A 22172-nucleotide genomic window follows, 5' to 3' on the forward strand; every position below is an offset into this window, starting at 1 on the left:
CGCTTTGGGCCCCCCGGCGGCGGCGGCGGCAGGAGCGGGACCGGAGCATCCCTGCCGGAGCATCCCTGCCGGAGCATCCTGCCGGAGCATCCTGCCGGAGCATCCTGCCGGGGCTGTGCGCTCAGAGGGAGGCCTCCAGGGCCATGCTCTTGCCGCTGAGATGCTCCAGGTGAGCCCTCTCCGAGGTGTCCAACTCGATGTGGTACTTGGCCAGGATCTTCAGGATGGGTCTGAGCTTCAACCACCACTGCTCCCTGGGGATGCGGTGCCTGGGGGAGGGCAGAGGAGCCAGGCGTGGGCACGGGGCCCCCTCGGAGGGGCTGGGGGTGTGCTGAGGTGGGGGGAGGGGGGAGGGGAGGTGGGAGTAGGACCTACTCGAAGTCTGTCTGCTCCTTCAGCTCGGTGATGGGCTGGAAAACCAAGCTGCGCTTCCGCATGCCCAGCAGGCAGGCGGAGTCAGGAGTGTTGGCGAAGATGCGACCTGGAGGAAGGGGGGTGGGGGAGGGAGCTTAGCTTGGAGGAGGCTACAGGAGTGAGGAGGGTGTGGCAGGAGTGAGGAGGGGGTGGCAGGGGTGAGGAGGGGGTGTCAGGAGTGAGGAGAGGGTGTTAGGAGTGAGGAGGGGGTGTTAGGAGTGAGGAGGAGGTGGCAGGAGTGAGGAGGGGGTGGCAGGAGTGAGGAGGGGGTGTTAGGAGTGAGGAGGAGGTGGCAGGAGTGAGGAGGAAGTGGCAGGAGTGAGGAGAGGGTGCCAGGAGTGAGGAGGGGGTGCCAGGAGTGAGGAGGGGGTGCCAGGGGTGAGGAGGAGGTGCCAGGAGTGAGGAGAGGGTGCCAGGAGTGAGGAGGGGGTGCCAGGAGTGAGGAGGGGGCGCGAAGAGTGAGGAGGGGGTGGCAGGGGTGAGGAGGGGGTGCCAGGAGTGAAAAGGAGGTGCCAGGGATGGGGAGGAGGCTCCATGAGTGAGGAGGCTCCAGGAGTGAGGAGGTGCCAGGAGTGAGGGGGGGGGGTGTCAGGAGTGAGGAGAAGGCTCCAGGGGTGAGGAGGAGGTGCCAGGAGTGAGGAGGGGGTGCCAGGAGTGAGGAGCAGGTCTGCCCCCTCCTGAAGTCGGGGTGAGGAGGGGTGAAGGTGGGGAGCAGTGGTTGGCAGCCAGTGGGAGCTGGGCAGATGGAGAGCTGGAGGGGAGGCTGAGGAGGGGCAAGCAGGGCAAGGGGGTGGAGGAAGCAGCCCCTGGGGGGTGCAGGGAGAAGCCCCTGGGGGGTGCAGGGAGAAGCCCCTGGGGGGTGCAGGGAGAAGCTCCTGGGGGGGTGCAGGGAGAAGCTCCTGGGGGGTGCAGGGAGAAGCTCCTGGGGGGTGCAGGGAGAAGCTCCTGCAGCAGCACAGGCAGGGGAGGAGCTGCTGGGAAGCAGCTCCACAGGGCAGCAGTTGGCACTGCTGGGGCACAAGGAGGTGCCCAGGAGCCAGCAACCTGCCCTGGGGAGGGCCAAGGAGCCCCCAAGGGTGCCCTGGGGGCACTCAGCAGGGCAAGGGAGGTTCTGCTGCCCTCTGCTCTGCCCCAGGGAGGCCACAGCTGGAGGCCTGTGCCCAGCTCTGGGCTGCCCAGGGGCAGAGGGGCAGGGAAGGGCTGGGCAGAGGCCAGAGGAGGCTGGGCAGAGGCTGAGGGCCTGGAGCAGCTCTGGGAGGAGCAGAGGCTGAGCCCTGGGGCTGAGAGCCTGCAGCAGAGCAGCCCCAGAGGGCATCTGAGCAGTGCCCAGCAGGAGCTGAAGGAGCTGTGGGGGGCAGGAGGCTGGGGCCAGGCTGTGCTGAGTGGTGCCCAGGGGTAAGGGGCACAGAGTGGAGGGCAGCAGGAGGAGAAAGTTGTTTGGGGTGAGGGTGCCAAGGCCTGGAGCAGGCTGCCCAGAGAGGCTGTGGAGCCTCCTTGTGTGCAGAGCTGCCAACCCCCCTGGGCACTGTGCCCCTGGGCAAGCTGCTGGGGGTGCCCTGCTGGGGGCAGGGTGAGGTTGGCACTGGGTGGGCTCCAGAGGTCCCTTCCAGCCCCTGCCTGGGCACTGTGCCCCTGGGCAAGCTGCTGTGGGTGCCCTGCTGGAGCAGGAAGAGGGTGGGATGGGCACTGGGAGACATCCAGAGCCACCCCTAGGCATTGTGCCCATGGGCAAGCTGCTGTGAGTGCCCTGCTGGGGCAGGGTGGGATTGGCACTGGGTGGGCTCCAAAGGTCCCTTTCAGTCCACCCTGGGCAAGCTTCTGTGGGTGCCAGGCTGGGGGCAGGGTGAGGTTGGCACTGGCTGAGCTCCAGAGGTCCTTCCCAGCCCCTCCCTGGAGCAAAGCTGCTGTGGGTGCCCTGCTGGGGGCAGGCTGAGGTTGGCACTGGCTGAGCTCCAGAGCTCCCTTCCAGCCCCTCCCTGGGCACTGTGCCCCTGGGGCAAGCTGCTGTGGGTGCCCTGCTGGGGGCAGGCTGAGGTTGGTCCCTGGCTGAGCTCCAGAGCTCCCTCCCAGCCTGCCCACGCTGCCCTCAGGGCACGGTGGGCACATGTGGGGGGGGGGGAATGAACCAGGGGCTGCTTTTTGGGGCAGGGCTGAGGGGGGAGGATCTTTAGACCCAAGACAGACCCCCCCCAGCCCCCTCCTGTGCCCCAGGCTGGCACCCACCGTGCCGGGAGCACTCCTTGATCTTCCCTGTGATCCAGGCCACTGCCTTGGCACCCATCTTGGTGGCAAAGTTCCTGTCGAAGGGGGTCGGGGTGCCACCCTGTGCCAGAAGATACCCTGAGTGAATTGGGGGGGGGCAGAGCCCTGGGGAAGGGATCCTGGTGCCCAGGGAGGGATCCTGGTGCCCAGGGTGGGGTCCTGATGCCCAGGGAGGGGTCCTGATGCCCAGGGAGGGGTCCTGATGCCCAGGGAGAGGTCCTGGTGCCTAGGGGAGGGATCCTGGTGCTCAGGAAGGGATCCTGATGCTCAGGGAAGGGTCCTGGTGCCCAGGGAAGGGTCTTGGTGCCCAGGGAGGGATCCTGATGCCCAGGGAAGGGTCCTGATACCCAGGGAGGGATCCTGGTGCCCAGGGTGGGGTCCTGATGCCCAGGCAGGGGTCCTGGTACCCAGGGAGGGATCCTGGTGCCTAGGGAGGGATCCTGGTACCCAGGGAGGGGTCCTGGTGCCCAGGGTGGGGTCCTGGTGCCCAGGGAGGGGTCCTGATGCCCAGGGAGGGGTTCTGATGCCCAGGGAAGGGTCTTGGTGCCCAGGGAAGGGTCTTGGTGCCCAGGGAGGGATCCTGATGCCCAGGGAGGGGTCCTCGTGCCCAGGGAGGGGTCCTGATGCCCAGGAAGGGGTCCTGATGCCCAGGGAGGGGTCCTGGTGCCCAGGGAGGGATCCTGATGCCCAGGGAAGGGTCCTGATGCCCAGGGAAGGGATCCTGATGCCCAGGGAGGGATCCTGATGCCCAGGGAGGAGTCCTGGTGCCCAGGGAGGGGTCCTGATGCCCAGGGAGGGATCCTGATGCCCAGGGAAGGGATCCTGATGCCCAGGGAGGGATCCTGATGCCCAGGGAGGAGTCCTGATGCCCAGGGGAGGGATCCTGGTTCCCAGGGAGGGATCCTGATGCCCAGGGAGGGATCCTGATGCCCAGGAAAGGGATCCTGATGCCCAGGGAAGGGGTCCTGATGCCCAGGGAAGGGATCCTGATGCCCAGGGAGGGATCCTGATGCCCAGGGAAGGATCCTGGTGCCCAGGGAGGGATCCTGATGCCCAGGGAGGGATCCTGATGCCCAGGAAGGGATCCTGGTAACCAGGGAAGGGTTCTGGTGCCCAGGGAGGGATCCTGATGCCCAGGGAGGGATCCTGATGCCCAGGGGAGGGATCCTGATGCCCAGGGAGGGATCCTGATGCCCAGGGAAGGGTTCTGGTGCCCAGGGAGGGATCCTGATGCCCAGGGAAGGGTTCTGGTGCCCAGGAAGGGATCCTGGTGCCCAGGGAGGGGTCCTGATGCCCAAGGAGGGATCCTGATGCCCAGGGAGGAGTCCTGGTGCCCAGGGAGGGATCCTGATGCCCAGGGAAGGGATCCTGATGCCCAGGGGAGGGATCCTGATGCCCAGGGGAGGGATCCTGGTACCCAGGGAGGGATCCTGATGCCCAGGGAGGGATCCTGGTGCCCAGGGGAGGGATCCTGATGCCCAGGGGAGGGATCCTGGTACCCAGGGAGGGATCCTGATGCCCAGGGAGGGGTCCTGGTGCCCAGGGGAGGGTCCTTTACCTGCTGCATGTGGCCCAGGACATTCTTCCTGCAGTCAAAGATTCCTTTGCCCTCCTCCAGGTAGAGGCTGTAGATGAAGTCTGTGCTGTAGTTCTCATTGCACCTCTCGTTCCTGCAGCAGGGGGGGGGCAGGGGGGGGGGCTCAGTACAGCCTCTGACCCCCCCCCCCCAACACCACCCCCACCCCAGCTCCTGACCCCACCTGAGCACCAAACCTCTCTTCACTGTGGTCTTCATCTTCTCAGTCAGGTGCTCCACATTGGCCTGGCAGCAGAGAGGGAGCCACAGGGCATGGAGCCAGGACCAGGCAGGTTGGCACAGAGCTCCATGCCCCCCCCCAGCCCTGTCCAACCAACCAGACCATGGCACTCAGTGCCCCTGCCAGGCTGGCACAGAGCTCCAAGCCCCCCCAGCCCTGCCCAGTCACCCAGACCATGGCACTCAGTACCCCCAGCCAGGCTGGCACAGAGCTCCAAGCTGCCCCCCCCCAGCCCTGTCCAGTCACCCAGAGCATGGCACTAAGTGCCCCTGCCAGGCTGGCACAGAGCTCAAAGCTCCCCCCAGCCCTGCCCAGTCACCCAGACCATGGCACTCAGTGCCCCTGCCAGGCTGGCACAGAGCTCAAAGCTCCCCCCAGCCCTGCCCAGTCACCCAGACCATGGCACTCAGTGCCCCTGCCAGGCTGGCACAGAGCTCAAAGCTCCCCCCAGCCCTGTCCAACCAACTAGACCATGGCACTCAGTGCCCCCAGCCAGGCTGGCACAGAGCTCCAAGCTCCCCCAGCCCTGTCCAGTCACCCAGACCATGGCACCCAGTACCCCCAGCCAGGCTGGCACAGAGCTCCAAGCCCCCTCCCAGCCCTGTCCAACCAACCAGACCATGGCACTAAGTGCCCCTGCCAGGCTGGCACAGAGCTCCATGCTCCCCCCCCCCAGCCCTGCCCAGTCACCCAGACCATGGCACTCAGTGCCCCTGCCAGGCTGGCACAGAGCTCCAAGCCCCCCAGCCCTATCCAATCACTCAGACCATGGCACTCAGTGCCCCCCAGCCAGGCTTGGCACCAACACCTCCAGCCATGGGCACTGCACCTCCTCCCTGGGCAGCCCATTCCAGTGCCAATCACTCTCTCTGACAACAACTTCCTAACAACATCCAGCCTGAGCCTGCCCTGGCACAGCTTGAGGCTGTGTCCCCTTCTCCTGCCCCTGCCTGCCTGGCAGCAGAGCCCAACCCCACCTGGCTACAGCCTCCCTGCAGGCAGCTGCAGGCAGCAATCAGCTCTGCCCTGAGCCTCCTCTGCTGCAGGCTGCACCCCCCCAGCTCCCTCAGCCTCTCCTCACAGGGCTCTGCTCCAGGCCCCTCCCCAGCCTTGCTGCCCTGCTCTGGGCACCTTTCTGGGCATCTCTCTGCAATGGAGGAGCCCAGAACTGGGCACAGCACTGCAGGGGTGGCCTGAGCAGTGCTGAGCACAGGGGCACAAGAACCTCCCTTGTCCTGCTGCCCACACTGCTCCTGAGCCAGCCCAGGATGCCATTGGCTCTGCTGCCCACCTGGGCACACTGCTGCCTGCTCTGCAGCTGCCAACCACCCCCCCCAGCTCCCTCTCTGCCTCCTGCCTGCCCTCAGCTGCTCTGGCCCCAGCCTGCAGCCCTGCTTGGGCTCGCTGTGTCCCGGAGCTGAGCGGTCCCCACCCGGGCACCTCGGGACGCACACACACCGAGGTGTAAGGTACCCAACCTGCAGGTCCCGGATGCTGAAGTGCTCCTCGAAGATGTAGGCAGCATCAGCGCCCCCTGCCAGCCCTGCCATGGTGGCCAAGTACCCGCAGAAGCCTCCCATGGTCTCGATGATGAACACTCTGCGCTTGGTGCCCGCCGCAGACTGCTTGATGCGGTCGCAGGTCTGCAGAGGTAGGGGAGGAAGAAGAAGGGGGAGGAAGGGAAGGGAAAATCAAAGGGTGAGGTGGGTGAGGAAGGGGATGTGAGTGCCCTGGTTGGGTGGGCAGGGGGGGGTGGTGGTGGAGGCTTCCCACCCACCGTGGTGATGGTGTTGAGGGCAGTGTCGGCGCCGATGCTGAAGTCGGAGCCGGGGACGTTGTTGGAGACGGTGGCAGGGATGATGCAGAGAGGGATGCAGAGCTCCTCGAACTTGGTCCTGCCTTCCATCAGCTCCAGGCTGCCTGTGAAGGCCTGAGGAGGGGGGGGGAAGGTGAGGGAGGGCATGGAGGTGGGCAAGGTGGCATCACCCTCAAGCTCTGCCTGCTGCCAGCTCACCTCGAAGCCGCCGATGATGACCAGACCATGGATGCCAAACTTGCTGATGTTGTTGCTGATCTCCTCAAAGTGTTTCTTGGGCAAAGTCCTGGGCAAGGGAGAGGGGAAAAAATTCCTTGGATGAGCCCAACTGGGATGGAGGAATCAAGTTGAGGACCCCCCCCCCCCCCCCAAACCCCTGCCAAGGAGGAGCAGTCACCTCTTTGTGCCCAGTTTGGAGCCTCCCAGCCCTATCCAGCTGCCAACCTTCTCCCAGCTGATGTCTTCCACCTTGAGGAGAGGGAAAGCAGCAGGTTAGAGGGGGACAGGAGAAGGATTTTGGGGTGTGCCAGCCTGGCCCTGTGTGTGTTGGGGGCAGGCTGGGGGACAGGAGGGAGGTGAAGCATGGCTGGCACCAGGCAGGTGGCAGAGCGAAGGGGGTGAAGGGGCAGCGTTGGGAGTGCCCAGGCCTGGAGGGGTTGCAGAGCCCTGGAGGGGTTGCAGAGCTCTGGAGGGGTTGCAGAGCTCTGGAGGGGTTGCAGAGCCCTGGAGGGGTTGCAGAGCCCTGGAGGGGTTGCAGAGCTCTGGAGGGGTTGCAGAGCCCTGGAGGGGTTGCAGAGCCCTGGAGGGGTTGCAGAGCCCTGGAGGGGTTGCAGAGCTCTGGAAGGGTTGCAGAGCTCTGGAGGGGTTGCAGAGCCCTGGAGGGGTTGCAGAGCCCTGGAGGGGTTGCAGAGCTCTGGAGGGGTTTGCAGAGCCCTGGAGGGGTTGCAGAGCTCTGGAAGGGTTGCAGAGCTCTGGAGGGGTTGCAGAGCCCTGGAGGGGTTGCAGAGCCCTGGAGGGGTTGCAGAGCTCTGGAGGGGTTGCAGAGCCCTGGAGGGGTTGCAGAGCCCTGGAGGGGTTTGCAGAGCCCTGGAGGGGTTGCAGAGCTCTGGAGGGGTTTGCAGAGCTCTGGAGGGGTTGCAGAGCCCTGGAGGGGTTTGCAGAGCCCTGGAGGGGTTGCAGAGCTCTGGAGGGGTTGCAGAGCTCTGGAGGGGTTGCAGAGCTCTGGAGGTGTTGCAGAGCTCTGGAGGGGTTTGCAGAGCCCTGGAGGGGGTTGCAGAGCTCTGGAGGGGTTGCAGAGCCCTGGAGGGGTTGCAGAGCCCTGGAGGGGTTGCAGAGCTCTGGAGGGGTTGCAGAGCCCTGGAGGGGTTGCAGAGCTCTGGAAGGGTTTGCAGAGCTCTGGAGGGGTTGCAGAGCTCTGGAGGGGTTGCAGAGCCCTGGAGGGGTTGCAGAGCTCTGGAGGGGTTGCAGAGCCCTGGAGGGGTTGCAGAGCTCTGGAAGGGTTTGCAGAGCTCTGGAGGGGTTGCAGAGCTCTGGAGGGGTTGCAGAGCCCTGGAGGGGCTGGTGCTGAGGGTTTGGCAGTGCTGGGCTGAGGCTTGGCCTTGGATGATCTTGGGGAGGTCTTTTTCCAACCCAATTCCCTGCTTCTGATTGGATGCTCAGGGCTGGGCTCAGAGGTTGGTCCATAACCACCACTGCCTTTTGGCCCTGGGGAGCTCCCCCAGCAGCTGGCACTTGCCCTCTGATGGTCTGAGGCTGGTAGGTGGCTTCCAGCTCTGCTCTGCCACAGGCTGGGTTGTGCTGAAGAGACCTTTAAAGGTCTTCAGGTCCAAGCTCTGGGGACCAGAGGACAACCTCAGCTAGAGCAGGCTGCTGGGAGCCCCAAACAGCCTGACCTGAAAGGGTGCCAGGGGTGGGCAGAGAACTGCACCATGGTTTGGGGTGGAAGAGACCTTGGAGGTGGATCCAATCCAAGCCTTAACCCTCACCACTGCCCCAGGGCACCACCAAGCCCCTGGCACTCAGCACCACAGCTGCAGGGCTTGGAAGTGGCCCCAGGGATGGAGGCTCCCAACTCTGCCTCTGGGCAGCCTTGAGCCAGGCCTGGACAACCCTCAAGGGGCAGAAGTTGCTCCTCATGGCCAAGCTGAGCCTGCCCTGGGGCCACCTTGAGGCCATCTCCTCCTGTGCCAGCACTCAGGACAGCAGATCTCAGCCCCCCCCGGCTCCAGCCTCCTCTCAGGCCCTGCCACAGCCCCACAAGCTCTGCCCTCAGCCTCCTCTCCTCCAGCTCACCCCCCCCAGCTCCCTCAGCTGCTCCTCCCCAGCCTCTCCTCCAGACCCTTCCCCACCTCCACTCCCTTCTCTGCCTCTGCTGCAGCTCCTCACTGCCCTCCTGCCACTCAGCTGCCCAACCCTGCCCCCACCTCTGCCCGCCTGGCACTGAGGGGTCCTGTCCTGCCCTCACCTCTCTGGGCAGCCTGGACCAGGCTCTCACCACCCTCAGTGTAAAGGATTCTTTCCTTCTGGCCAGTTCAGAGCCATTGTCACCTCTGCCACCACAGATCCTCTCCCTCCCTAAGCCTGAAGGTCTCCCTGGCTCCTTCTCCTCTCCAGGCTGAACAATCCACTCCAGCACCAGGAGTTTGAACAGGTCCCAGTGCCAAGCTCTGCCCTTTGGCCACAACAACCCCAAGCAGCTCCAGGCTGGGGCCAGAGTGGCTGAGAGCAGGCAGGCAGAGAGGGTCCTGGGGGTGCTGGGAGAGAGGAGCTGCAGAGGAGGCAGCAGTGCCCAGGTGGGCAGCAGAGCCAATGGCATCCTGGGCTGGCTCAGGAGCAGTGTGGGCAGCAGGACAAGGGAGGTTCTTGTGCCCCTGTGCTCAGCACTGCTCAGGCCACCCCTGCAGTGCTGTGCCCAGTTCTGGGCTCCTCCATTGCAGAGAGATGTTGAGGTGCTGGAAGGTGCCCAGAGCAGGGCAGCAAGGCTGGGGAGGGGCCTGGAGCACAGCCCTGTGAGGAGAGGCTGAGGGAGCTGGGGGGGTGCAGCCTGCAGCAGAGGAGGCTCAGGGCAGAGCTGATTGCTGCCTGCAGCTGCCTGCAGGGAGGCTGTGCCCAGCTGGGGTTGGGCTCTGCTGCCAGAAGAAGGGGACACAGCCTGAAGCTGTGCCAGGGCAGGCTCAGGCTGGATGTTGTTAGGAAGTTGTTGTCAGAGAGAGTGATTGGCACTGGAATGGGCTGCCCAGGGAGGTGGTGCAGTGCCCACCCCTGGAGGTGTTGAGGAGGAGGCTGGCACTTAGTGCCAGGCATGAGCGAGCCAGAAGGGCTCAGTGCCAGGTTGGCCAACCCCAGAGGTCTCTTCCAACCTCCTTCATTCTGTGGTTCTCTAATCCCACCCAACCCCCCCCCAGCAGAGCTCCCCCCAGCCCTTCCCTCATCTCGGTGCCTTCCTCCATCCCATCGGTGCCTTCCTCCATCCCATCTGCGGCTTCCTCCATCCCATCCACGCCCCTCGGGGGATGCATCCCTCCTACTGCCAGGCATTCAGGACGGGGAAGGGCACCTCCTACCTCCCTCCCCACCCCCACCCCCACCCCTCGAGGACCTCACCTGGCCGTGTGCCAGCCCCTCGAAGCCGTCATGCACTGCCAGCATGCGGTGCCCGTGGATGAGACCGATCCTGACCGTGGACCTGACGGCCGCGTTCATGCCAGCCGCTGGGGCGCCCACGTTGAGCACAGCCAAGGTGTACCCACTCTGTGGGCACGGAGGAACCCTTCTTAAAGGGCCTGGGGGGGGTGCCAGGCTTTAGGGTGGGTGCCCAGCGCCCTCCCTCCCCCCTGGTACCTTGGTGGAGGGTGGGCGGATGTGTGCCAGCAGCTTGTAGACGTTCCAGTTGTTCTGGAAGCTCCTGCAGAGAGGAGGAGGAAGAGGAGGAAGGGAGGAAGGAAGAGGGTTGGAGTGTGGCTGGAGCCTGGGAGGAGGGGGGGCAGTGAGCAGGGGGTGGGGGTCTCCAGGTGCAGAGCCTCACCTGCCCCTCAGCTTGAGGGCATCTTCGAAGCGTCCTTCGTTCATCGCCGTGGTTACGTCTTTGGTCTGCGGGGAGCAGAGGTGAGGGGGGGGTGGCACTGCCCTGGGGGGGGGGTGGCACTGCCCTGGGGGGGGGTGGCACTGCCCTGGGGGGGGGCTGTGCTGTCCTAGGGGGCTCCTGGGGGGGGGTGGTCCCGGCGGTGCTGTGCCCGCCCCTTACTCACCACCTGCACACACTCCATCAGCGGCAGGCGCACAGCCTGGTTCCCCGACAGGCTGACCACGCAGGCAGGGGTGTCCGGGGTGCCCTCCAGCAGTGCCATCACTGCCTCCACGCCCATCCTGCTGCCCTGTGGGCACAGGGGCAAGGGGCAGGGGTGAGGGCAGTGCTCATCCTGCTGCCCCGTGGGCACAGGGGCAAGGGTAGCAGTGAGGGCAGTGCCCATCCTGCTGCCCCGTGGGCACAGGGGCAAGGGTAGGGGTGAGGGCAGTGCTCATCCTGCTGCCCTGTGGGCACAGGGGCAAGGGCAGGGGTGAGGGCAGTGCTCATCCTGCTGCCCTGTGGGCACAGGGGCAAGGGCAGGGGTGAGGGCAGTGCCCATCCTGCTGCCCTGTGGGCACAGGGGCAAGGACAGGAGTGAGGGCAGTGCTCATCCTGCTGCCCTGTGGGCACAGGGGCAAGGGTAGCAGTGAAGGCAGTGCCCATCCTGCTGCCCGATGGGGATGGGGATGGGGATGAGGATAGGGCTGAGGTCAGAACTCATCCTGCTGCCCTGTGGGGATGGGGACAGTGGAGTGGACAAGGACAGAAATGGGGGCAGGGACAGGGGTGAGGTCAGGGATGGGAATGGGGACAGGGACAGGGATGGGGATGGGAATGGGGACAGGGATGGGGATGGGGACAGGGATGGGGATGGGAATGGGGACAGGGATGGGGACAGGGGCAGGGATGGGGACAGGGGTGGGGATGGGGACAGGGGTGGGGATGGGAATGGGGACAGGGATGGGGACAGGAGCAGGGATGGGGACAGGGACAGGGATGGGGACGGGGACAGGGATGGGGATGGGGACAGAGATGGGGATGGGGACGGGGACAGGGATGGGGACAGGGGCAGGGATGGGGACAGGGACAGGGATGGGGACAGAGATGGGGATGGGGACAGGGACAGGGATGGGGACAGAGAGGGGACAGGGACAGGGATGGGGACAGAGAAGGAACAGGGATGGGGACAGGATCAGGGACGGGGACAGGGTCAGGGACGGGGATGGGGACAGGGACGGGGATGGGGACAGGGACGGGGATGGGGACAGGGTCAGGGATGGGGACAGGGACAGGGATGGGGACAGATGGGGACAGGGTTGGGGACATTCCCCTCCTCCTCCTCCAGCCGAGGCCGGGCCGGGAGCTGCCTACCAGGATGCGGTCGAAGGCAGAAGGGGTCCCCCCGCGCTGGACGTGGCCCAGGATGGTGACTCGAGTGTCATAGCCCAGGCGCTTCACCACCAGCTGCAAGGCAAGGGGGGGCTGGAGCCAGCCCTGCTGTGGGGCTGGGAAAGGGCTTAGAGAGGAGAGAGTCCCAACCCCCCCCTGCCCCCCCTCCCCCGGCCCCTCTGTGTCCCCGCTCACGGCTTTGATGTCGTCGGAGGTGATGGCTCTGCCCTGCTTGTCGATGGCTCCTTCGGCCACGATGATGATGTTCAGCCTGGACCCCCCCACGCGGGTCTGCAGCAGGGAGGTGAGGGTGGGAATGGGGGTGAGGATGAGGATGGGAGATGATGATGGGCGTGGGGATGAGGGGTGATGATGAGGAGAGAGGAAGGAGATGGGGATGGGGGGTGCCAGTGGGGAGGAAGATGGGGGAGAGGATGGGCACAGGGAGTGGCAGTGGGGATGGGGAGGTGAGAATGAGGATGGGGACAAGGGTTGGCAGTGGGGGTGGGGGGGATGAAGATGAGAATGGGGGTGACAGTGGGGGCAGGGGGTGGCAGTGAGGAGGAGGATGGGGGTGACAATGGAGATGGGGTGGCAGTGAGGATGAGGGGTGACAATAGGGACGAGGTGGCAGTGGGGGAGAGGATGGGGATGGGATGGCAGTGGGGATGCAGGGATGAAGATGTGAATGGGGGAGAGGGGGTGGCAGTGAGGATGAGGATGGGAGGTGATGATGAACATGGGGATGAGAGTCGATGATGAGGAGTGAGGAAGGAGATGGGGATGGGAGGTGACAAGGGGGCAGGAGGTGGCAGAGGATGAGAGATGATGATGGGCACAGGGATGAGGGGTGATGATGAGGAGTGAAGAAGGAGATGGAGATGGGGACAGAGGGTGGCAGTGGGGATGAGGATGGGAGATGATGAGGGGTGAGGAAGGAGATGAGGATGGGAGGTGACAAGGGGGGCAGGAGGTGGCAGTGGGGATGAGGATGGGAGATGATGAGGGGTGATGATGAGGAGTGAGGAAGGCGATGGGGATGGGAGGTGGCAGCAGGGACAGGAGGTGGCAGTGGGGTGGAGGGGTATGAGGGGTGAGGATGATGATGGGCACGGGGTTGGAGGAGGTAATGCTAAGGATGAGGAGCGAGGAAGAGGATGGGAGGTGCTGATGATGGAGTGATGCTGGAGCTGAGGGACGGTGATGGGGAATGGTGACGAGGCTGGGAAGTGATGATGAGGATGGAGGCTGCTGCTGAAGGCCACCCCCTGGAGCCCATCCCACCTCGGTCAGCCTGCGGCAGAGGTGATCTTCCCAATTGTCCTCGGGAGGCGACTCGGGGATGAAGACCCAATCGGCGCCGCAGGCCAGGGCGGTGATGAGTGCCAGGTAGCTGCCAGGGGGACACAAAGAGCCTGGGTTGGGCTTCCTGCCGCTTGGCCTGCGGGCACCAAACCCCCTGGGTGATGCCAACAGCAACCTACCCGCAGTGCCTCCCCATCACCTCCAGCACGAAGGTCCTCTGGTGGCTGCGGGAGGCAGAAGCACAGAATGAAGCAGGCTGGAAAAGACCTCGGAGAAAGGAGGGCAGCAGCAGCCTGGGGTGGGCAGCAGGAGCAGGGCAGGGAGTGTGCCCCTGGAGTGGGCGCTGAGGAGGGCACAGCTGGAATGCTGGGGGCAGGGTTGGGCAGCTGAGTGCCAGGAGGGCATTGAGGAGCTGCAGAGGAGGCAGCAGTGCCCAGGTGGGCAGCAGAGCCAATGGCATCCTGGGCTGGCTCAGGAGCAGTGTGGGCAGCAGCACAAGGGAGGTTCTTGTGCCCCTGTGCTCAGCACTGCTCAGGCCACCCCTGCAGTGCTGTGCCCAGCTCTGGGCTCCTCCATTGCAGAGAGCTGCTGAGGTGCTGGCAGGTGCCCAGAGCAGGGCAGCAAGGCTGGGGAGGGGCCTGGAGCACAGCCCTGTGAGGAGAGGCTGAGGGAGCTGGGGGGGGTGCAGCCTGCAGCAGAGGAGGCTCAGGGCAGAGCTGATTGCTGCCTGCAGCTGCCTGCAGGGAGGCTGTAGCCAGGTGGGGTTGGGCTCTGCTGCCAGGCAGGCAGGGCCAGGAGAAGGGGACACAGCCTCAAGCTGTGCCAGGGCAGGCTCAGGCTGGATGTTGTTAGGAAGCTGTGGGCAGAGAGAGTGATTGGCACTGGAATGGGCTGCCCAGGGAGGTGGTGCAGTGCCCATGGCTGGAGGTGTTGGTGCCAAGCCTGGCTGGGGGGCACTGAGTGCCATGGTCTGGGTGGTTGGGCAGGGCTGGGGGCTGGGTTGAGCTGGGGGAGCTTGGAGCTCTCTGCCAACCTGCTTGGTTCTCTGATTCTATGACAGGGGGGTTTGGATACCACTCAAGGGTGGGCAGGGAGGGTTGAGGGGTGCCCAGGTCACCTCTGTGCCGTGGTGGTGATGGCATCCACGATCTCCATGATGCGGTGCAGGGCAGAGTCGGTGCCAATGGTCATGTCGGTGCCGCAGAAGTCGTTGTCGATGGAGCCAACCATGCCCACGATGTTCAGGTAGCTGGAGAGCTTTGCCTCCTCTGCTGTGATGCCACCTGCCCACGGGCACAGCACCCACCCAGCCTTGGTGCCCTGGCAGCACTGACACCCCCCCAAGAACATCCCCACTGCCACCTTAAGGGGATAAGTGCCAGGAGGAAGCTGTGCTGGTGGAGAAGCTGCCCTGGGTTTGGTGAGACCTTGGCAGGGTTGGCTGCAACCAGCACAGACCTGGGCACAGACTCCACAGGTTTGGTGCAACCATCCCAGATTTGGGCACAAACTGCACAGGTTTGGTGCAACCAGCCCAGATTTGGGCACAAACTGCACAGGTTTGGTGCAACCAGCCCAGATTTGGGCACAAACTGCACAGGTTTGGTGCAACCAGCCCAGATTTGGGCACAAACTGCACAGGTTTGGTGCAACCATCCCAGGTTTGGGCACAGACTGCACAGGTTTGGTGCAACCATCCCAGATTTGGGCACAAACTGCTCAGGTTTGGTGCAACCAGCCCAGATTTGGGCACAAACTGCTCAGGTTTGGTGCAACCATTCCAGATTTGGGCACAAACTGCACAGGTTTGGTGCAATCATCCCAGATTTGGGCACAAACTGCACAGGTTTGGTGCAACCACTCCAGAAATGGGCACAAACTGCACAGGTTTGGTGCAGCCACTCCAGAAATGGGCACAAACTGCACAGGTTTGGTGCAACCACTCCAGAAACGGGCACAAACTGCACAGGTTTGGTGCAACCACCCCAGATTTGGGCATAAACTGCACAGGTTTGGTGCAACCAGCCCAGATTTGGGCACAAACTCCACAGGTTTGGTGCAACCACACCAGGTTTGGGCACCAACTGCACAGGTTTGCTGCAACCATCCCAGATTTGGGCATAAACCCACCCCAATTTTGACCCAACCACCCCAACTGTGACCCAACCACCCCAACTTTGTCTCAACCACCTCAACTTTGACCCAACCCACCCCAATTTTGCCCTCACCCCCCCAATCTTGACCCAACCCATGCCAGCCTTGACCCTACCAACCCCAACTTTGACCCTACCAACCCCAACCTTGACCCAACCACCCCAACTTTGACCCAACCCACCCCAACTTTGCCTTTACCCCACCAACCTTGACCCAACCCATCCCAACCTTGATCCAACCCACCCCAACTTTGACCCAACCACCCCAACTTTGACCCTACCAACCCCAACCTTGACCCAACCACCCCAACTGTGACCCAACCACCCCAACTCTGCCTTTACCCCGCCAACCTTGACCCAACCCATCCCAACCTTGACCCAACCCACCCCAACTTTGCCCTCACCCCCCCAGTCTTGACCCAACCCATGCCAGCCTTGACCCAACCCACCCCAACTTTGACCCTACCAACCCCAACTTTGACCCCACCACCCCAACTCTGCCTTTACCCCACCAATCTTGACCCAACCCACCCCAACCTTGACCCAACCCACCCCAACTTTGCCCTCACCCCCCAACCTTTGCCCCAACCACCTCAACTCTGCCCTTGCCCCCTCAACTTTGACCCAATCCACCCCAATTTTGCCCTCACCCCCCAATCTTGACCCAACCCATGCCAGCCTTGACCCAACCCACCCCAACTTTGACCCAACCACCCCAACTTTGACCCTACCAACCCCAACCTTGACCCAACCACCCCAACTCTGCCTTTACCCCACCAATCTTGACCCAACCCACCCCAACCTTGACCCAACCACCCCAACTTTGCCCTCACCCCCCAATCTTGACCCAACCCACCCCAACCTTGACCCAATCCACCCCAACTTTGCCCTCACCCCCCAATCTTGACCCAACCCATGCCAGCCTTGACCCAACCCACCCCAACTTTGACCCAACCACCCCAACTGTGACCCAACCACCCCAACTCTGCCTTTACCCCACCAACCTTGACCCAACCCACCCCAACTCTGCCCTCACCCCCCAACCTTTGCCCCAACCACCTCACCTCTGCCCTGGCCCCCTTTCCCCTCTCCCCCCAGCGGCAGGTTGGCAGTGCCAGCCCCCCCCCGTACCCGCCTTGAGCAGCTCAGCCAGGAGGCTGCTCCACTCGGCGCGGAAGGTGTCGGCGCCGGTGAGGCTGCCGTCGCCGCCGATGACGCAGAGGTTTGTGATCCTGCGCTTCACCAGGTTCTGGGCGGCCTTCAGGCGGCCCTGGCGCGTCCGGAAGTCCTGGCAGCGAGCGCTGCCGATGACGGTGCCACCCTGCGTGGCACAGCGGCGGAGAGGCCTTGGCGCCCTGTGCCGCCTGCGGGCAGCCAGCCCTCCTCTGCCTCCAGCCAGCCAGCGGCGTCTGTCTCCATCCATCTGCATCTGTCTCCATCCAGCATTCATCTGTCTCCATCCAGCATTCATCTATCTCCATCTATCTCCATCCAGCATTCATCTGTCTCCATCTATCTCCATCCAGCATTCATCTGTCTCCATCTATCTCCATCCAGCATTCATCTATCTCCATCTATCTCCATCCAGCATTCATCTGTCTCCATCTATCTCCATCCAGCATTCATCTATCTCCATCTATCTCCATCCAGCATTCATCTATCTCCATCTATCTCCATCCAGCATCCATCTATCTCCATCCAGCATTCATCTATCTCCATCTATCTCCATCCAGCATCCATCTATCTCCATCCAGCATCCATCTATCTCCATCCAGCATTCATCTATCTCCATCCAGCATCCATCCACCCATCTGCATCTGTCTCCATCCAGCATTTGTCTATCTCCATCCAGCATCCATCCATCCATCTGCATCTGTCTCCATCCAGCATTCGTCTGTCTCCATCCAGCATCCATCCATCCATCTGCATCTATCTCCATCCATCTGCATCTATCTCCATCCAGCATCCATCCATCTGCATCTGTCTCCATCCAGTATCCATCCATCCATCTATCCATCTGCATCTATCTCCATCCAGCATTCATCTATCTCCATTCAGCATTCATCTATCTCCACCTATCTCCATCCAGCATCCATCCATCCATCTGTATCTATCTCCATCCAGCATTCATCTATCTCCATCTATCTCCATCCAGCATCCATCCATCCAGCATTCATCTATCTCCATCCAGTATTCATCTATCTCCATTCAGCATTCATCTATCTCCATCTATCTCCATCCAGCATCCATCCATCCAGCATTCATCTATCTCCATCCAGTATTCATCTATCTCCATTCAGCATTCATCTATCTCCATCTATCTCCATCCAGCATCCATCCATCCATCTCCATCTATCTCCATCCAGCATTCATCTCTCTCCATCCAGCATCCATCCATCCATCGGCATCTGTCTCCATCCAGCATCCATCCATCCATCCATCTGCATCTGTCTCCATCCATCTGCATCTATCTCCATCCAGCATCCATCCATCCATCTGCATCTGTCTCCATCCATCTGCATCTATCTCCATCCAGCATCCATCCATCCATCTGCATCTGTCTCCATCCATCTGCATCTATCTCCATCCAGCATTCATCTATCTCCATCCAGCATCCATCCATCTGCATCTATCTCCATCCAGCATTCATCTATCTCCATCCAGCATCCATCCATCCATCTGCATCTATCTCCATCCAGCATTCGTCTATCTCCATCCAGCATCCATCCACCCATCTGCATCTATCTCCATCCAGCATTCGTCTATCTCCATCCAGCATCCATCCATCCATCTGCATCTATCTCCATCCAGCATTCATCTATCTCCATCCAGCATTCATCTATCTCCATCCAGCATTCGTCTATCTCCATCCAGCATCCATCCATCTCCATCCATCTCCATCCAGCATCCATCCATCATCTGTCTATCATCCATCCCTCTCCATTCATCTCCATCCATCATCCATCTATCATCCATCCATCCCTCTTCATCTATCCATCTCCATCCATCTCTCATCCATCCATCTCCATCCATTATCCATCTATCATCCATCCATCCCTCTCCATCCCTCCCTCTCCATCCATCCATCTTCATCTATTCATCTCCATCCATAATCCATTTATCATCCAGCCCTCTCCATCTATCCATCTCCATCCATCATCCGTCTATCATCCATCCATCCATCCATCCATCCATCCATCCATCCATCCATCCATCCCTCTCCATCCATCATCCATCCATTATCCATCCTTCCATCCATCTCCATCCATCTGTCCACCCACTCCATCCATCTCCATCCCTCTCTATTCATTGCCATCCATCCCTCTCCATCCATCCCTCTCCATCCATCCCTCTCCATCCATCATTCATCTATCATTCCTCTCCATCCATCCATCTCCATCCATCATCCATCCCTCTCCATCCATCCATCCATCCATCCATCCATCCATCCATCTCCATCTCTCTCCATCCATCATCCATCCCTCTCCATCCATCCATCTCCATCCCTCTCCATCCATCATCCATCTATCATCCATCCCTCTCCATCCATCCCCATCCATCCATCATTCATCCATCATCCATCTCCATCCATCCCTCTCCATCCATCCATCTCCATCCATCATCCATCCACCCACCCACCTTCCTCCCTCTCCATCCATCATCCCTCTCCATCCATCTCCACTCATCATCCATCCATCCATCCTCTCCCTCTTCTCCCTCCCTCCCTCATCATCTCCATCTTCCTCTCCACCATCCACGCTTGCGCTCAACGACCTCAAAGGTCCTTCCCAACCAGAACTCTCCCACAATCCTTTCCCTCCATCTCTCTTCTCCACTCCTCCCTCCACCCCTCTGCCCTCCACCTTCTCCACTCCCCCTCTCCACACCTCCACCCATGCCCCCTCGACCTCACCCACCCTCGGGTACCACTCACCAACTGCAGCATCATGGAGACACTCTCCCAGGTGGCCTCCTTGATGTTGTCTCCACCATCCACCAACCCTTGGTAGCCCTGAGATAGGAGTTTGGGGGGGGGGAGGTTGTTGTTGGGGAGGGGGTGACAGACAGATAATGACCCCCCCCAAGCTTTGGGGGGGAGGGGGGCACTGGGGACACTGGCATGAGCCATGGGCAGCACCCACCTCATGCACAAAGTAGACCTTGGCACCTGTGTAGATGCCAACCCTCACCACGGCTCTGACTGCTGCGTTCATGCCTTGGGGGGGGGGCAGGGGGGAGGCAAAGGACAAAGTCACCCCCAGGACTTTGTGCCCCCCCACCCTCATTTCTCACCCTAAAGCCCCCCACCCCCATACCTTGTTTTGCACAGTGGCCCCCCCCCCCCCCACCCCCCCTCAACCCTTGACCCCCCTGGCATGGGTCTGGCAGCTGCCCCGAGGTTATTTTTGCCCTGGTGACATTTAAGGCACTGCCACATGACAGCAGGTGACAGCTCCGTGGGGCAGGGGGGAGGGGGAGCCCAGTGCAGACCCCCCCCCCCCACACCCCCACCCCCCCCCCCCCAGGGGTTGTGAGCCCTACCTTGGCATTTGGGGACACCCTCCCCCTGTATCTGGGGGGCTCACATCCCTTCAGGACCCTCCCCCCTAGCCCCTCCAGGACCCACTCAAAACCCTTCAGGACCCCTCCACAACTCCTTCAGGACCCCTCACACCTCTCCAGGACCCCCCCCCTAGCCCCTCCAGGACCCACTCAAAACCCTTCAGGACCCCCCCAAAAACCCATTCAGGATCACTCACACCCCTTCAGGACCCCCCCTAGCCCCTCCAGGACCAACTCAGACCCGTCCAGGACCCCCCCTAGCCCCTTCAGGACCCACTCAGACCCTTCCAGGACCCCCCCCCAGCCCCTTCAGGATCCACTCAGACCCTTCCAGGCCCCCTTCACACCCATTCAGGACCCCCCCCCCCACCGCACCTCTCCAGGATCCCCCAACAACCCCTTTAGGACCCCCCCCAACCCCTTCAGCACCCCCCAACAACCCTTTCAGGACCCCTCACACCTCTCCAGGACCCCCCACAACACCTTTAGGACCCCCCCACAACCCCTTCAGGACCCCTTCACAGCCATTCAGGACCCCCCAACACCCCCTTCAACACCCTCCCCCCCCCCGCACCTCTCCAGGATCCCCCAACAACCCCTTTAGGACCCCCCCCCAGAACCTCCTTCAGGACCCCCCCCAACCCCTTCAGGACCCCCCAACAACCCCTTCAGGACCCCCCCCAACCCCTTCAGGACCCCCCCTCCAACGCCTTCTGCACCCCCCAACAACCCTTCAGGACCCCCCCCAGAACCCCTTCAGGACCCCCCCCCCCCCGCACCTCTCCAGAACCCCCCAACAACCCCTTTCAGGACCCCCCCACAACCCCTTCAGGACCACCCCCCCCCCCTCGCACCTCTCCCGGATCCCCCCCCAACCCCTTTCAGGACCCCCCCCCGAACCCCTTTAGGACCCCCCCCCCCACAACCCCTTTCAGGACCCCCCCCCCCCCAACCCCTTTCAGGACCCCCCCCCAGAACCCCTTTCAGGACCCCCCCCCCAGAACCCCTTTAGGACCCCCCCCAGAACCCCTTTCAGGACCCCCCCCCCAACCCCTTTCAGGACCCCCCCCCAGAACCCCTTTAGGACCCCCCCCCCACAACCCCTTTCAGGACCCCCCCCCAGAACCCCTTTAGGACCCCCCCCCCCACAACCCCTTTCAGGACCCCCCCCCCACAACCCCTTTCAGGACCCCCCCCCAGAACCCCTTTAGGACCCCCCCCCCCACAACCCCTTTCAGGACCCCCCCCCACAACCCCTTTCAGGACCCCCCCCCCACAACCCCTTTCAGGACCCCCCCCCACAACCCCTTTAGGACCCCCCCCCAGAACCCCTTTAGGACCCCCCCCCACAACCCCTTTCAGGACCCCCCCCCACAACCCCTTTAGGACCCCCCCCCAGAACCCCTTTTAGGACCCCCCCACAACCCCTTTCAGGACCCCCCCACAACCCCTTCAGGACCACCCCCCCCCCTCGCACCTCTCCAGGATCCCCCCCCAACCCCTTTCAGGACCCCCCCCCGAACCCCTTTAGGACCCCCCCCCCACAACCCCTTTCAGGACCCCCCCCCCCCCAACCCCTTTCAGGACCCCCCCCCAGAACCCCTTTCAGGACCCCCCCCCCAGAACCCCTTTAGGACCCCCCCCAGAACCCCTTTCAGGACCCCCCCCCAGAACCCCTTTAGGACCCCCCCCCCACAACCCCTTTCAGGACCCCCCCCCAGAACCCCTTTAGGACCCCCCCCCCAGAACCCCTTTCAGGACCCCCCCCCAGAACCCCTTTTAGGACCCCCCCCCACAACCCCTTTAGGACCCCCCCCCCAACCCCTTCAGGACCCCCCCCAACCCCTTCAGGACCCCCCCAGAACCCCTTTAGGACCCCCCCCCCACAACCCCTTTCAGGACCCCCCCCCCCCACAACCCCTTTCAGGACCCCCCCCCCCCAGAACCCTTTCAGCCCCCCCGGGCCAAGCTTTGGGCTGAATCCCTGCGGCTTTGGCCAATCCCAGCGCCCCTCCCGCAGCGGTGCCAGTGCCAAGCAGCTGCCACCCTTCCCAAACGCCCCCCCCCCCAAGATTTTGGCACCCCCCCCCCCAAAACCTTTACACCCCCAAACCTCCCCCCCCCCCAGCGTCCTCCCCACCAAGGTCAAAACCAGTCGAGGGGCTTCGACCACTCCCCAAAGTGCCACTTTTCTACCCAGCCCCAAACGGGACCCTCCCTTGTGTGCCCCCCCCCCCAGCCTTGGCACTGCCAATCTTGGGGTGCCCCTTACCCTGGGCGTCCCCCCCCGAGGTGAGGACTGCGATGGCTTTGCCCACGCCCAAGGTCTCGGCGTGTCCCGAGGGTCCCTGTGGCATTTTCCTGCCTGCTGGGCACAAACCGAAGCG

General features: G+C 62.8%; 1 protein-coding gene across 4 annotated transcripts; it reads right to left on the bottom strand.

The window, feature by feature from the left end:
• Window positions 1-56: 56 nt before the first annotated feature.
• Window positions 57-22096, bottom strand: PFKM (phosphofructokinase, muscle). Of its 4 annotated transcripts, none has more exons than XM_064141127.1 (22): window positions 22058-22095; window positions 19365-19438; window positions 19157-19234; window positions 16354-16543; window positions 14187-14352; window positions 13249-13293; window positions 13049-13157; window positions 11960-12055; window positions 11747-11839; window positions 10557-10682; window positions 10334-10398; window positions 10167-10213; window positions 9913-10091; window positions 6707-6777; window positions 6508-6595; window positions 6271-6423; window positions 5972-6136; window positions 4437-4498; window positions 4235-4346; window positions 2638-2737; window positions 376-481; window positions 57-269 (listed from the first exon to the last, which is right to left on the bottom strand). In XM_064141127.1, exons 2-22 carry the CDS (start codon window positions 19434-19436, stop codon window positions 122-124), a joined length of 2271 nt encoding a protein of 756 aa, XP_063997197.1. In that variant the 5' UTR covers window positions 19437-19438; window positions 22058-22095; the 3' UTR covers window positions 57-121. The 4 variants fall into 4 exon arrangements, with proteins under 4 accessions (XP_063997197.1, XP_063997195.1, XP_063997196.1 ...); XM_064141125.1 differs by having other exon boundaries at window positions 9913-10059; window positions 10150-10213; XM_064141126.1 differs by having other exon boundaries at window positions 6271-6595; window positions 9913-10059; window positions 10150-10213; window positions 22058-22096.
• Window positions 22097-22172: the final 76 nt, after the last annotated feature.

This window comes from Pogoniulus pusillus, unplaced genomic scaffold (assembly GCF_015220805.1).
Source record: "Pogoniulus pusillus isolate bPogPus1 unplaced genomic scaffold, bPogPus1.pri scaffold_133_arrow_ctg1, whole genome shotgun sequence".
NCBI classification, from domain to species: domain Eukaryota; kingdom Metazoa; phylum Chordata; class Aves; order Piciformes; family Lybiidae; genus Pogoniulus; species Pogoniulus pusillus.